Source organism: Entelurus aequoreus, linkage group LG08 (genome assembly GCF_033978785.1).
Source record: "Entelurus aequoreus isolate RoL-2023_Sb linkage group LG08, RoL_Eaeq_v1.1, whole genome shotgun sequence".
In the NCBI taxonomy this organism is placed as follows: domain Eukaryota; kingdom Metazoa; phylum Chordata; class Actinopteri; order Syngnathiformes; family Syngnathidae; genus Entelurus; species Entelurus aequoreus.
Window position 1 is genome coordinate 19,762,686 of NC_084738.1, and position 14,663 is coordinate 19,777,348.

General features: G+C 40.0%; 2 protein-coding genes across 2 annotated transcripts in view; both read left to right on the forward strand.

Moving 5' to 3' along the window:
• Positions 1 to 14,663, forward strand: part of LOC133655908 (calpain-15-like) — a 113,550-nt gene that overhangs the window by 81,806 nt on the left and 17,081 nt on the right. Inside the window, exon 8 of the mRNA XM_062056531.1 lies at positions 6,291 to 6,484. Within this exon, the coding sequence (XP_061912515.1) occupies positions 6,291 to 6,484 (194 nt within the window). The remainder of the gene's footprint in view (positions 1 to 6,290; positions 6,485 to 14,663) is intronic.
• LOC133655579 (ankyrin repeat and fibronectin type-III domain-containing protein 1) overlaps positions 1 to 14,663 on the forward strand; it is a 148,513-nt gene that overhangs the window by 7,452 nt on the left and 126,398 nt on the right. Inside the window, 1 exon segment of the mRNA XM_062055856.1 lies at positions 1,435 to 1,475. The gene's annotated coding sequence lies outside the window, so the exon portion shown is untranslated.

Here is a 14,663-nt window from a genome sequence, read left to right on the forward strand (position 1 = left end):
TATTTTTTTCCTTTTTATCCTCCATTGTTTTCATTTTGTTATAATGGCTGTTAAGGCTATAGCACTGTATTGGATCAGGCTTGCTCTTGTTTTTTGCATATTTGAAATCAAATATATCATATCATATAATATCATATCATTGAATGTTGTGGATATTATAAATAATGTAAAATCAACATTGAAATAAATCTAAATTACACCCATCTAAATCCATTACAAAAGATGATGGGAAAATGCAAAACGCTCTCTTCACACTTATCCATGTTTGACGCATTTTGGCTGCTTGAAATTTCTGATTGATGAAAAAACTTTAAGGAGGTTGTCACTGAAGTAAACAAGGTAGGAGTTGAACTATCACATGCTCTTAATAACCAATTTTAATAATTCAATGCAGCTGGGATAGGCTCCATCCACCCCCGCGACCCCGAGAGGGACAAGCGGTAGAAAATGGATGGGTTTATTATATATCCATTAAATTGTTATAATATTATGTACTTGAGTGTGTGTTTGTATGTATATATCTGACATGAACTTGTTTCTGACATCTGACATCACATGGACAAAGATAAGACATTTTGGAGGAAAGTTATGTGGTCAAATTAAACAAAAATTGAGCTGTTTGGCCACAATACTCAGTATGTTTGGATATATGTTTGGAGGAGAAAAGGTGAGGCCTTTAATCCCAGGAGCAACATTCCTACCATCAAGCATGGTGGTGGTAGTATTATGCTCTGGGCCTGTTTTTTCTGCCAATTGAACTGGTGCTTTACAGAGAGTAAATGGGACAATGAAAAAGGAGGATTACCTACAAATTCTTCAGGACAACCTAAAATCATCATCACAGAGGTTGGGTCTTAAGCGTAGTTGGGTGTTCCAACAGGACAATGACCCCAAACACACGTCAAAAGTGGTCAAGGAATGGCTAAATCAGGATAGAATTAAGGTTTTAGAATGGCCTTCCCAAAGTCCTGACTTAAACCCCATTGAGAACATGTGGACAATGCTGAAGAAACAAGTCCATGTCAGAAAACCAACAAATTTAGCTGAACTGCACCAATTTTGTCAAGAGGAGTGGTCAAAAATTCAACCAAAAGCTTGTGGATGGCTACCAAAAGTGCCTTATTGCAGTGAAACTTGCCAAGGGACATGTAACCAAATATTAACATTGCTGTATGTATACATACGACTGTATGTATATATTGTATGTCTCGTTACTTTGCATGCAGTCGGCTTTTGTTCCAATTTTTTAAGCTCAATGCGGCCCACCGGTCAAAAAATGTGGACACCCTCGCCCTATAACGTCCTCACTCAGCAAAAACCAATTGAGGTTACTGTGAGAATGCCTTATTATAGCTCAATTGTGTTTTTATAGCGCAAAAATAATTGTTTTTGACTCGATTTTGCCTCTCATTTCTATTTTGTTCTCATTTGCAGAGTCTGGGCTCAGTGGATCGCAAGGAGAATCAACACAAGAGGTGAGTGGTATTTAGCGTGTCTTTCATCTGTGAGTCATATTGTAATATTTACTGAATGTACTGTAATACATGTAGCTTTATATGTTAAAGGGGCTGTTTGCAACATTTACACAAATGCCTCGAGAGCGCTACTTTCCAATGTTTTTTACACAGTATATCTCCCACTCACGGCTTCTCATACATAATGACGTAATTACCTACATAACACATGAACGTGCATTATGGGTTGTGAGCTAATGATAGTGATTTGGACAGCTGTCACTGAATGTATATTCTATCATAACAACAACATGACTGCAAATTGTTCAGTGCTTCTCTTAGACTGCTTTTGGATGTGTGCACGTGCACATGGGTGGATCTACACCAAACATCCACTGTATTGATAACCTTGTAATGAGTACAGGAGTGTATGTAGTCGACACTACTATGATTACGTCGATATTTTTTGGCATCACATCTTCTTTCGTTTTTTTTAAAATTTGTATTATGTTTATAAACTCAGGAAATATGTTCCAGGACACTTGAGGACTTTGAATATGACCAATGTATGATCCTGTAACTACTTGGTATCGGATTGATACCCAAATTTGTGGTATTATCCAAAACTAATGTAAAGCATCCAAACAACAGAAGAATAAGAGATTATTACCTTTTAACAGAAGTGTAGATAAAACATGTTGAAAGAGAAATTAAGCAGATATTAACAGTAAATGAACAAGTAGATTAATAATTCATTTTCTACCACTTGTCCGTAATAATTTTGACAAAATAATACAATGATAAATGACACAATATGTTACTGCATATGTCAGCAGACTAAATTAGGAGCATTTGTTTGCTTACTTACTACTAAAAGTCAAGTTGAGTTGTCTTGTATGTTCACTATTTAAGGACAAACTTGCAATAAGAAACATATGTTTATGTACCCTAAGATTTTTTGTTAAAATAAAGCCATTAATAAAAAAATTTTGTGGTTCCCTTTATTTAGAGGTGGTATAGTACCGAATATGATTCATCAGTGTCGCGGTACTATACTAATACCGGTATACCGTACAACCCTATTTCATTGATATTAGTATTTGGTGTTATGTTCCTAAATTAAGAGCCAACCTTGTGTGGCATGTACTGTAAGTACATGAAAGACACAGTCAGTGTGGCAGCAAAAGGAGGTGACAGTTGCCAGGAGACAAGCAGCTGCCTTTGCTCACCAGCATAAGGGCCGGCACGTAATGTAACATCCATGCTATAATAAGCCGCCGCCCCCCCCTCCCCTACATCTCATGTACTACATGTCGGAAGTTACAAGGCAAAACAAAGATGTATCAATGGAACAATGTTTTGTGATTTTTACAACTTTTACAGTCTTCTGAATATCCAAGTACGTTGTTCTCATTTGCCAATGTGCTGTAGTTTTCCAGTTGGCAAATTCTTGTGAAAAGACAATAAGGACGATGTGTATTAAAATTCCTTTACTTTTCATGCACACCCCCCCCCCCCCCCATTTTTATTTTCCAGTATACTTAAACCCCAGAGTAAATACACATTGAGGATTATTTACAATTGTGGTAGCAAAGCGGCGCTATCCCAGTGCAAGTGCATGTCTGTACATAGCGGTTTGGTGTGATGCACAACTAGTGTTTAGTACAGGGGTGGACAATTAATTTTTACCGAGGCCGCATGAGCAACCCGAGCACTGCTGGAGGGCCACATCGACAATATTTCAATTAAATTTTGCTCAATATTATTTTTGATATATTCCGTAAGATAAATAATAATAATAATAATTAATAATAATAGTAATACTTCAACATAGTGTGTGTAACAGCAGTCCATGACTAATATAAATAAATTAACATTAATAATAAATGACAGTAAAATAAGCACACGTATGACTGAGGAGTCATAGTGTAACTTTGTGTGGTGTTTGAGTTGTCCGACTTTTTGTGTGGCCATAAACGCACCAGTGGTTTAGTGCTATGCGTGTTGGTGACAAGTTGGTTTTGGCCTGGTTTGTACGGCAGAAAATGACTAGTTTTTCGAGATAGAAGTGTTTTACTTATGTTTTTGGTGTGGTTATGGCCGAATATAAACAGTTTTGCTCAGTAAAGTGATCGATATAATTCCTGTCCTCGAAGCATCTCGATAGACGTTACAATAATTGAACGGTGTTCAATTGAACGGTGTTGACGAACACCGTTAGGGCCGCTGGTTGTCACTGTCACTCAAAGTTGCATTGCAAAATTCCATAGAATAAATATGTTTATTTTGTTTAGAATTCAGATGGGATTTGATTTGGTGCGCAGCATATATTTGCTGCGCGCAGCAGACGCTTGAGCAGTGCGAAATTGCGCAGGCACGCACCTTAGAGGGAACGTTGCTTGGCAGTCCATGTCTTGTTGGAAACACGCCATTCTTCATCAACTTTTCTCTTTTTAGCGTCTCGGGTGTAAACCGTGCATCACTTGTCGCTGCATGTGCACCTTCACTCGCAGGTTACACACGGACACACGCCCATAAATAATACTTTTCAAAATAAAAGCAGCACAGTTGTATTGCGCGCACGACATAGATGTTTTTTCAACTTTATTTTGTAATTAATGATTGCAGCTGTTCACATTCACTCACAATCACGCACACGCATACGTCCACACGGAAGTAATACAAATAACGATTTTCAAAACAAAAGCAGCACCGTTGTATTGCACACTCGACATAGATACTTTTTAAAATGTATTTTGTAAATTATAATTGGCCTCACGCGGGCCGGACAGGGACGCACAAAGGGCCGGATGCGGCCCGCGGGCCGCAGAATGCCCAGGTCTGGTTTAGTAGGACAGTGGATCAGGAGGTAGAGCAGGTCGTCCAGTAATTGAAAGGTTCCAGGTTTGAATCCGACTGCTATTGTGTCCTTGGGGCAAGACTCTTCACCCACCTTTCCTCCAGTGCCTATGTGGAATGTAGACTGACTGAATAATGGGATCCCGCTCTAAAGTGCTCTGATTGTCCAGAAAAGCTTTATATGAAACCAATCAGTTATTATTGAATCAAATATAAAGTTTTATGAAATGTTTTTTTCAAAACCTGTTTTTTTGTTTTTAATTATTCAAAGGCCACAAATCCTGTTGTCAATGTAACAACTGGTAGATGGCAACTAAACAGGGGGGGGGGGGGGGGGGGGTCGCGATGAGGTGTCCCAGGGGTCGCGTGCAACAAGGGAAATTTTCATTATTTGTGTCTGCACTCTAGTATTCTTGTTAGAATAATACACAAGCCTGCAGCTAGTTGCCAGCAGTGCTCAATCAAATTTAGGAGTTCCTTAGAAGTAGTAAGTACACAGGGACACGTGCACAGAGCTAATGGAAGCGAAGAGATGGGGAAGTTCAAAAGAGGAATAATAAGAAAAGATGAGTCGTCAGTGGCACATTTAAAGAATGTAACTCAACTCACACAGTGCGTTTTACAGATAAATAAACAGGTAAATAAACATGATCAGGTTCTCCATAGTAATGTTTTTTTCCCCCCCAGGAGGGTCATGACAGAGTATAATTGAGAAGCACTGCCTTAAAATGTGCATCATGACTCATTTTCTGTTTTCTAATCACCCAACTACTGAGTCACTTTTTTCCAAGCATGCGTCGCTGTATCCCTGCAGGTCGCTGGTGTGTGTATGGAAGTGACAGGGGAAAAAAGCTTTTACAAGCTTTTATGTACATTCTGGCCACATTTGGAGCCTAAAATAACACAATCAGCCCTCTGGTCTTGTTGTCTGACAACTCAATTTGTGACTCATTACATTTTCTGTTTTAAATCATCCACCGTCTTTGAGGGTTGCTGGGGTGCTGGAGCCTATCCCAGTTGCATTCGGGCGGTGGGTGGGGTACACCCTGGACAAGTCGCCACCTCATCACAGGTCCAACACAGATAGACAGACAACATTCTCACTCACATTCACACACTACGGCCAATTTAGTGTTGCCAATCAACCTGTCCCCAGGTGCATGTCTTTGGAGGTGGGAGGAAGCCGTCACGGGGAGAACATGCAAACTCCACACAGAAAGACCGAACCCGGGATCTTCGTATTGTGAGGCACACGTACAATCCACCATGCTGCCCCAATCAATAAAAATGTATTCATGTAACCCTTAATCACAAGTGCCTCAAAGAGCTTCACAAACCACAACGACATCCTCGGATCTGAACCCACACCCGGGCAAGAAAAACAAAATCAACCAAATGGGACAATGAGAAACCCTGGAAGGGACCGGGGTGCAATGGATGCCGAGTGGGTACGGTTTATAATGTGACAGTCAAATCAAGACTTTTTAGAAGACGTGTATGTTACATGTCTGCCATTGTACAAAAGTATATCAACATACAACTTGCTAAAAACTATTGAAACAAATGAAACTGTTTGAACCAACAAATTTGTTGTTATATTTGTCCATCCATCTTCTTAATCCCGAGGAGACACAGGCCAGCTGAGAGACATAGTCTCTCCAAATTGTCCTGGGTCTTCCCCGAGGCTTCCTACTGATCGCACATGCCCTGAACACTTCCCCAGGGATACTTCTGGGGAGCATCCTGACTAGATGTTTGAGGCACCTTATCTGGCTCTTCTCCTGGCTTTACTTCGAGTTCCTCAGAGCTTCTTAATTTATCTCTAAGGGAGGGTGCCGCCATCCTATGGAGGAAACTCTTTTTGGCTGCTTGTGCCTGCCATTTTATCCTTTCGGTCATCACCCAAAGCTCATGACCACAGCTGATGGTATAAACATAGATTGACTGGTAAATTAAGAGCTTTGCCTTCTGGCTCAGTTCCCCCTTCACCATGATGGACCGAGGCAGAGTCCGCATCGATCTGCCTGTCGATGTCACGATCCATTCTTCCCTGACTCATGAACAAGAATCCAAGGTACTTAATCTCTTCCACTTGGGGCAGGATCTTCTCCCCGCCCCACATATGATATTCCAGCCTTTCCAGGGCGAGAGTCATGGACTCCGACATGGAGGTACTGATTCTCATCCTCTGACTGGTCCATAAAAGTTATGAACAAAGTGACAAAGGGCAGCCATGGCGGAGTCCTACCCTCAGGGGAAACGAGTCCGACTTCAGACCAAAACATAATTGGCAGTCCGCAGAGGTAAGCGCACACTCAAGATTTCCTAGGGACAGGGTCGAATGCCTTCTCCACAATTCCACGACCAGGACGAAAACCACACTGTTCTTCTTGAATCCAAGGGTCGACTATATGACAGAGCCTCATCATATTAAATGTAATTTACTTCACCAATTATTATCTATCTATTTATTTTTATTGTGATTACTTATGGAGTACATTGTGAATAAATTGAGAACAGGAAGTGAACAAAAAAGTTTAGCAACTGTTATGTAAAAGAAAAAGGGGTAGGATTAAATAAGCTCTGCTTCTTCCTACTCCTTTTCGAACATGTTGAAAAGAGAAACTGGACATTGTGATGTATCATGTTGTATGCTTGCATGTTCGAAATAAACTCAAACTCAACTCTCCTTTTTCTATTGTGGATCACGGATTTGTATTTTAAACCACCTCGGATACTATGTCCTCTTGAAAATGAGAATCGAGAACGCGAAATGGACATTCACAGTGACTTTTATCTCCACGACAATACATCGGCGAAACACTTTAGCTACGGAGCTAACGTGATAGCATCGAGCTCAAATGCAGATAGAAACAAAAGAAATAAACCCCTGACTGGAAGGATAGACAGAAAATCAACAATACTATTAAACCGTGGACATGTAAATACACTGTTAATGCTTTCCAGCTTGGCGAAGATTAACAATGCTGTTGCTAACGACGCCATTGAAGCTAACTTAGCAACGGGACCTCACAGAGCTATGATAAAAACATTAGCGCTCCACCTACGCCAGCCAGCCCTCATCTGCTCATCAACACCCGTGCTCACCTGCGTTCCAGCGATCGACGGAAGGACGAAGGACTTCACCCGATCATCCGTGCGGTCGGCGGCTAGCGTCGGCTAGGCGTCTGCTTTCCAAGTCAAAATCCTCCTGGTTGTGTTGCTACAGCCAGCCGATAATACACCGATCCCACCTACAACTTTCTTCTTTGCAGTCTTCATTGTTCATTAAACAAATTGCAAAAGATTCACCAACACAGATGTCCAGAATACTGTGGAATTTTGAGATGAAAACAGAGCTTTTTTGTATTGGATTCAAAGGTGTACCAATACTTCCGTTTAACTAGTGACGTCACTCGCATACGTCATCATACAAAGACGTTTTCAACCGGAAGTTTAACGGGAAGTTATAAAATTGCACTTTATAAGTTAACCCGGCCGTATTGGCATGTGTTGCAATGTTAAGATTTCATCATTGATATATAAACTATCAGACTGCGTGGTCGGTAGTAGTGGGTTTCAGTAGGCCTTTAATGTTTCAATAGCAGTAGCACCAAATGCAGTATACTTGACAGTGACAAAAGTAGCAGAGCACGCATCCATTCACACTTGCATTCATGCCTACAGATTTAATTTAGAGCAGGGGTCACCAACGCGGTGCCCGCGGGCACCAGGTAGCCCGTAAGGACCAGATGAGTAGCCCGCCGGCCTGTTCTAAAAATAGCTCAAATAGCAGCACTTACCAGTGAGCTGCCTCTATTTTTTTAAATTTTATTTATTTACTAACAAGCTGGTCTCGCTTTGCCCAACATTTTTAATTCTAAGAGAGACAAAACTCAAATAGAATTTGAAAATCCAAGAAAATATTTTAAAGACTTGGTCTTCACTTGTTTAAATACATTCATTATTTTTTTTAATTTGCTTCTTATAACTTTCAGAAAGACAATTTTAGAGAAAAAAATACAACCTTAAAAATGATTTTAGGATTTTTAGACACATATACCTTTTACCTTTTAAATTCCTTCCTCTTCTTTCCTGACAATTTAAATCAATGTTCAAGTATTTTTTTTATTTTTTTATTGTAAAGAATAATAAATACATTTTAATTTAATTCTTCATTTTAGCTTCTGTTTTTTCGACGAAAAATATTTGTGAAATATTTCTTCAAACTTATTATGATTAAAATTCAAAAAAATGATTCTGTCAAATCTAGAAAATCTGTAGAATCAAATGTAAATCTTATTTCAAAGTCTTTTGAATTTCTTTTAAAATTTTTGTTCTGGAAATTCTAGAAGAAATAATGATTTGTCTTTGTTAGAAATATAGCTTGGTCCAATTTGTTATATATTCTAACAAAGTGTAGATTGGATTTTAACCTATTTAAAACATGTCATCAAAATTCTAAAATTAATCTTAATCAGGAAAAATTACTAATAATGTTCCATAAATTCTTTTTTTAAGTTTTTCTCTTCTTTTTTTCGGTTGAATTTTGAATTTTAAAGAGTCGAAATTGAATTTTTTGTGTGTTTTCTCCTCTTTTAAACCGTTCAATTAAGTGTAAATATCATTAATTATTAATAATAACGTTAAAGGTAAATTGAGCAAATTGGCTATTTCTGGCAATTTATTTAAGTGTGTATCAAACTGGTAGCCCTTCGCATTAATCAGTACCCAATAAGTAGCTCTTGGTTTCAAAAAGGTTGGTGACCCCTGATTTAGAGTCTCCAATAAACTTAACAAGCATATCTTTGGAATGTTGGAGTAAGCCAGAGTACCTGGAGAAAACCCACGCATGCATGGGGAGAACATGCTAACTCCACACAGAGATGCCCAAATGGAGATTTGAACCCAGATCTGCTGACTGTGCGGCCTACATGCCAGCCACCGGGCGCTGATCTTCCATCTCCAGCCTGTTGGTTTTTGCTCCAGGGGAGGAGCAGCCAGGATTGGAATGGATTACTAACACAAACCGCGGTACCACTTCAAAGAAAGCATCAAATGTGTTCCCCCCCATTAAGAAAAGCGGTCCAGCCATTCTGTAGTTTGAATTTTGCAAGATTAGTGTGATTATTGTGCCTTAAGAGATTATGACTCTTTTTCTTCACCTTCACCAAAGCAAGGTGACTGCGCTTTCCTGTCCTCTAAAATTCCCAGTATGTGTAATGCTCTCTCTAGTCAGGCTCCATGAAGATTGTAAATAAGCAGGATGATGTAATCCCCCCTTGCTACAAGCGCTGGGAAGACCATCGGTAATGACGTGCAGAAATTCCTCTCCAACACGTAAGCTGCCAAGTGTTTATTGTAGAACACCGGACCATACGTCACACTTTAAACAAGGAATGTCAAGTAATGTTTTTGAACAGAAATAGCAAGGCACTGTCTTTCCGAGCTGTTAAAGCGGTAACCGGATTCCTCTAAATGTCCTTAAGAGAGCCTGGTGGACCTCACACGAAATGCAAAAAACACACGCTCATCTCTTCCCCCCGTCTCGAGGTTACCCTCTCCTTTCCAGCATAAATAATCCCCGCAGTCTGCTGGCTCGGCCGTGATTGGAATCTCGACGCCGTACTCAATTGTGGCTTGAAGGGGGGACGTGGGGGTGCCCTATGTGCATGTTTCTGTTTTAAGGCTTTTTCAAGGCCGCAAACATAACACCAGAGGAGGGTACGTCTCTTAAAAAGAAAGCTGACGTATAAATCCTCACTTCAGCAGACGTTAAATTACAGTATATTCATTGCAAATTGCGAGGAGATTTATAAATCGGCCAACCAGAGGTCTGTAAACACTCTACAGCAACGCTTGGACACACCGGCAGGGGTAAAGTCAAGGTTTTATCAGCTTTTCTTGAGGCCAGCTGGAGATATTTGTGGCTGTTCGGCAATGCAAGTGGGTGTTCCAAGCAATCGGAGACGATAACTGAGACGATCCAAGCAATCATACCAGTTATCTCAGGCAGTTTCTCTCCTCGGAGATAACCATTAAATTAACTGAGTGGAATAATAGAGCTGTCTATGATAAAGCTTTCGCCCCAGTCCATGCCGCTCTTGATTCCCCAAAATAGATTATCTTATACAGCTCGCTGGCCTCCATGTGTTTGCCTGCAAATCCATCATGTGTATACATCTCAAATGCCGAGTCAGCCTTATGCTTTATATAAAAAGCTCAAAGGGAACGCAGTGAAGCTGTCCACTATGAAGAACCTGACCGATGTGGAAAAAATGCATTGAATTTCTGCAGCGTATTTGTATCCCTTAAAAATGCTGTGTGCGCCGACTCGGTGGAATAAAAAAACTAAAATAAGGCCCCTTCTACATTAAGGTTATCCAGGGTAAATCCCACCTAACCTTGTCCTTGTCCACACACACACAATGGTCGTTTAAGTCCCCCTACACCTCTCCGTCCGCTGGCGCAACGCGACCTAATACGCATGCACGGAAAATGTGCACGTCGTAGTCACCTCTAGTGTTGCTTTGTGTGCAGTTTCTTAAATTAAATTGTACTCATCTGAACAATATCCAGCGTTGTGGTATTTCAAATAACTTGAATCCAGTGTGCTGTGAGGCCCTATTGTAGTGAATCACACCTGAGCCATCATAAATTAATCAAATCTTTATCGGACACGTAAAAGTAAACTATGTGATAAAGAACATTTTACATCAATCAACCTAGGGATATAGATATCTGGTCAGGACACTCCTTACTCTTTTGCCTTCACCTTCATTGTCCATTGATTGATTGAGACTTTTATTAGTAGGTTGCACATTGAAGTACATATTCCGTACAATTGACCACTAAATGGTAACACCCAAATAAGTTTTTCAACTTGTTTAAGTCGGGGTCCACTTAAATTGATTCATGATACAGATATAAACTATCAGATATATACTATCATCATAATACAGTCATCACACAAGATAATCACATTGAATTATTTACATTATTTACAATCAATACAATCAATTCGTTTTGGTGACTTTATATACTCTGGACCTAGACATTGAGTCCACGACATACATGGCGGACAATAACTGGTACAGTCTGCTTAGCCAGTCTTAATACATTCGGTGTTTTCCGTAGTCTTCCCTCGCCGGCCAGGTAATACAAAGCACACGCTAACTTTTTTATCACATCCACGGGAGCCCGTATTCTCGTTGTCTCTTCTTTGACAAATGGACAAAGTTTTTCGGTAAGTAGAATCACAGCTGACCTGGACATTGGAAAGTTCTCTTGCCGTCTGACAAGTGTTGTATCCCAAATAGCTGCAATCGCTTTCTCTTAAGGTCTTCATGTGTGATTTCCACCCGACAAACTTGCAATAAGAAACATATGTTTAATGTACCCTAAGATTTTTTGTTAAAATAAAGCCAATAATGCAATTTTTTGTGGTCCCATTTATTCAGAAAAGTATCGAAAAGTACTGAAAAGTAAGGAAAACATTTTAGTACCCGTACCGGTACCAAAATATTGGTATCGGAACAACACTAGTTGATACTGTTACCAATTCGCTGTTAGCGTGTCACTTTCACATAAAATAAAAATAAATAATTGAATATTTATTGTACTTATTGTATTTATTGCTATCGAGTACATGTCTTTCATGATATGTATTGATATCGTTTTGTCGCCCAGCCTTTATATAGACTTTTTTTTAAATGATTTTTGTCTGGTTTTCTTTCTTCTCACTTCATTATCTTAATTAATAATTTGTGTTGATCAGATATAATCCAAATTCAATTGACACTTTTCGGGGTCCTCAAAATGCTCAATAACGTATCAGTGTCCTTAAATGGTCAGAATTGAGTGGAAAGGGGGGGGCAACATTTTGATGTTAATGGGTATGGCCTGTGCGAAAACAAGGCTTTCTTTGAGCGATTTAATTAGCAATGTTCATAGCCCGGCTGCTGTCTTTTATGATTGGACCACTGAAAGGCTTTTTGTTATCCTAATGAAACGTATTGAGGCCTCTGTGTTCCTGAATTGAACTTTGTTTTTGGAAGTGTATGAGTGTGTGTGTGTGTGTGTGTGTGCGTGCGTGCGTGTGTGTGTGCAAGCACGTGCATTGGTCGCATTTGCATTCAACACAGTCCTACTGGTGGGCGCCTTCATTCTTGTTGGCGTATTCCAGTCCTCCTGGCAATGAGGCTTTGTTTTCCCTTCTTTCTAATCTTGTTGTTTTAGGTCCACCGCCATTGCCCATAATTGCTGACACGGGGTCAGGTATTTGTCTCTCCTTGTAATTTATTGTGGCGTTCCCTAATAATATGAAATAAGATCAGCGGTTAGGAGACGTCTCAACCTCAGCCCGACCGCAAACTGTAGATAAATACGAAGCATCCTGCTGCTTTGACTGGAATTCATTTCTAAACAGTAAACTCTTTGTATCATCTAGGAAATGCGTTAAAGTTGGACACGTTCAATGAAAATTTCCTCGACGCTGTTTTTGATTTTGCAGGCCCTTTGGGGACGGGGCTTGTTAAGTCATGATATATTCATAGTAACGTCACAAAGACATATATACACTTCCTGGCAATGGGACTGCTGCAGAACTTTCCTGACTCTAAGCTGCACCAGCTTTTCTAGAATGTTCTTAAGTCTCAAGACTAACTGGGTTAATGAGGCTAAAGCTCCTGATCAAGTGAATGCCTCTGTATGCCTGAATTGGACTGCTTTTGTAATGGCACACATTATGGAATGTGATTATAAAAGAAAAAATACAAACCCCGTTTCCATATGAGTTGGGAAATTGTGTCAGATGTAAATATAAACAGAATACAATGATTTACAAATCATTTTCAACCCATATTCAATTGAATGCACTACAAAGACAACATATTTGATGTTCAAAATCATAAACTTAATTTTTTTTTTGCAAATAATAATTAACTTAGAATTTCATGGCTGCAACACGTGCCAAAGTAGTTGGGAAAGGGCATGTTCACCACTGTGTTACATGGCCTTTCCTTTTAACAACACTCAGTAAACGTTTGGGAACTGAGGAGACACATTTTTTAAGCTTCTCAGGTGGAATTCTTTGCCATTCTTGCCTGATGTACAGCTTAAGTTGTTCAACAGTCCGGGGGTCTCCGTTGTGGTATTTTAGGCTTCATAATGCGGCACACATTTTCAATGGGGGACAGGTCTGGACTACAGGCAGGCCAGTCTAGTACCCGCACTCTTTTACTATGAAGCCACGTTGATGTAACACGTGGCTTGGCATTGTCTTGCTGAAATAAGCAGGGGCGTCCATGGTAACGTTGCTTAGATGGCAACATATGTTGTTCCAAAACCTCTATGTACCTTTCAGCATTAATGGCGCCTTCACAGATGTGTAAGTTACCCATGCCTTGGGCACTAATACACCCCCATACCATCACAGATGCTGGCTTTTCAACTTTGCGCCTATAACAATCCAGATGGTTCTTTTCCTCTTTGGTCCGGAGGACACGACGTCCACAGTTTCCAAAAACAATTTGAAATGTGGACTCGTCAGACCACAGAACACTTTTCCACTTTGTATCAGTCCATCTTAGATGAGCTCAGGCCCAGCGAAGCCGACGGCGTTTCTGGGTGTTGTTGATAAACGTTTTTCTCCTTGCATAGGAGAATTTTAACTTGCACTTACAGATGTAGCGACCAACTGTAGTTACTGACAGTGGGTTTCTGAAGTGTTCCTGAGCCCATGTGGTGATATCCTTTACACACTGATGTCGCTTGTTGATGCAGTACAGCCTGAGGGATCGAAGGTCACGGGCTTAGCTGCTTACGTGCAGTGATTTCTCCAGATTCTCTGAGCCCTTTGATGATATTACGGACCGTAGATGGTGAAATCCCTAAATTCCTTGCTGGTTGAGAAAGGTTTTTCTTAAACTGTTCAACAATTTGCTCACGCATTTGTTGACAAAGTGGTGACCCTCGCCCCATCCTTGTTTGTGAATGACTGGGCATTTCATGGAATCTACTTTTATACCCAATCATGGCACCCACCTGTTCCCAATTTGCCTGTTCACCTGTGGGATGTTCCAAATAAGTGTTTGATGAGCATTCCTCAACTTTATCAGTATTTATTGCCACCTTTCCCAACTTCTTTGTCACGTGTTGCTGGCATCAAATTCTAAAGTTAATGATTATTTGCAAAAAAAAAAAGTTTATCAGTTTGAACATCAAATATGTTGTCATTGTAGCATATTCAACTGAATATGGGTTGAAAATGATTTGCAAATCATTGTATTCCGTTTATATTTACATCTAACACAATTTCCCAACTAATATGGAAACGGGGTTTGTATTTTC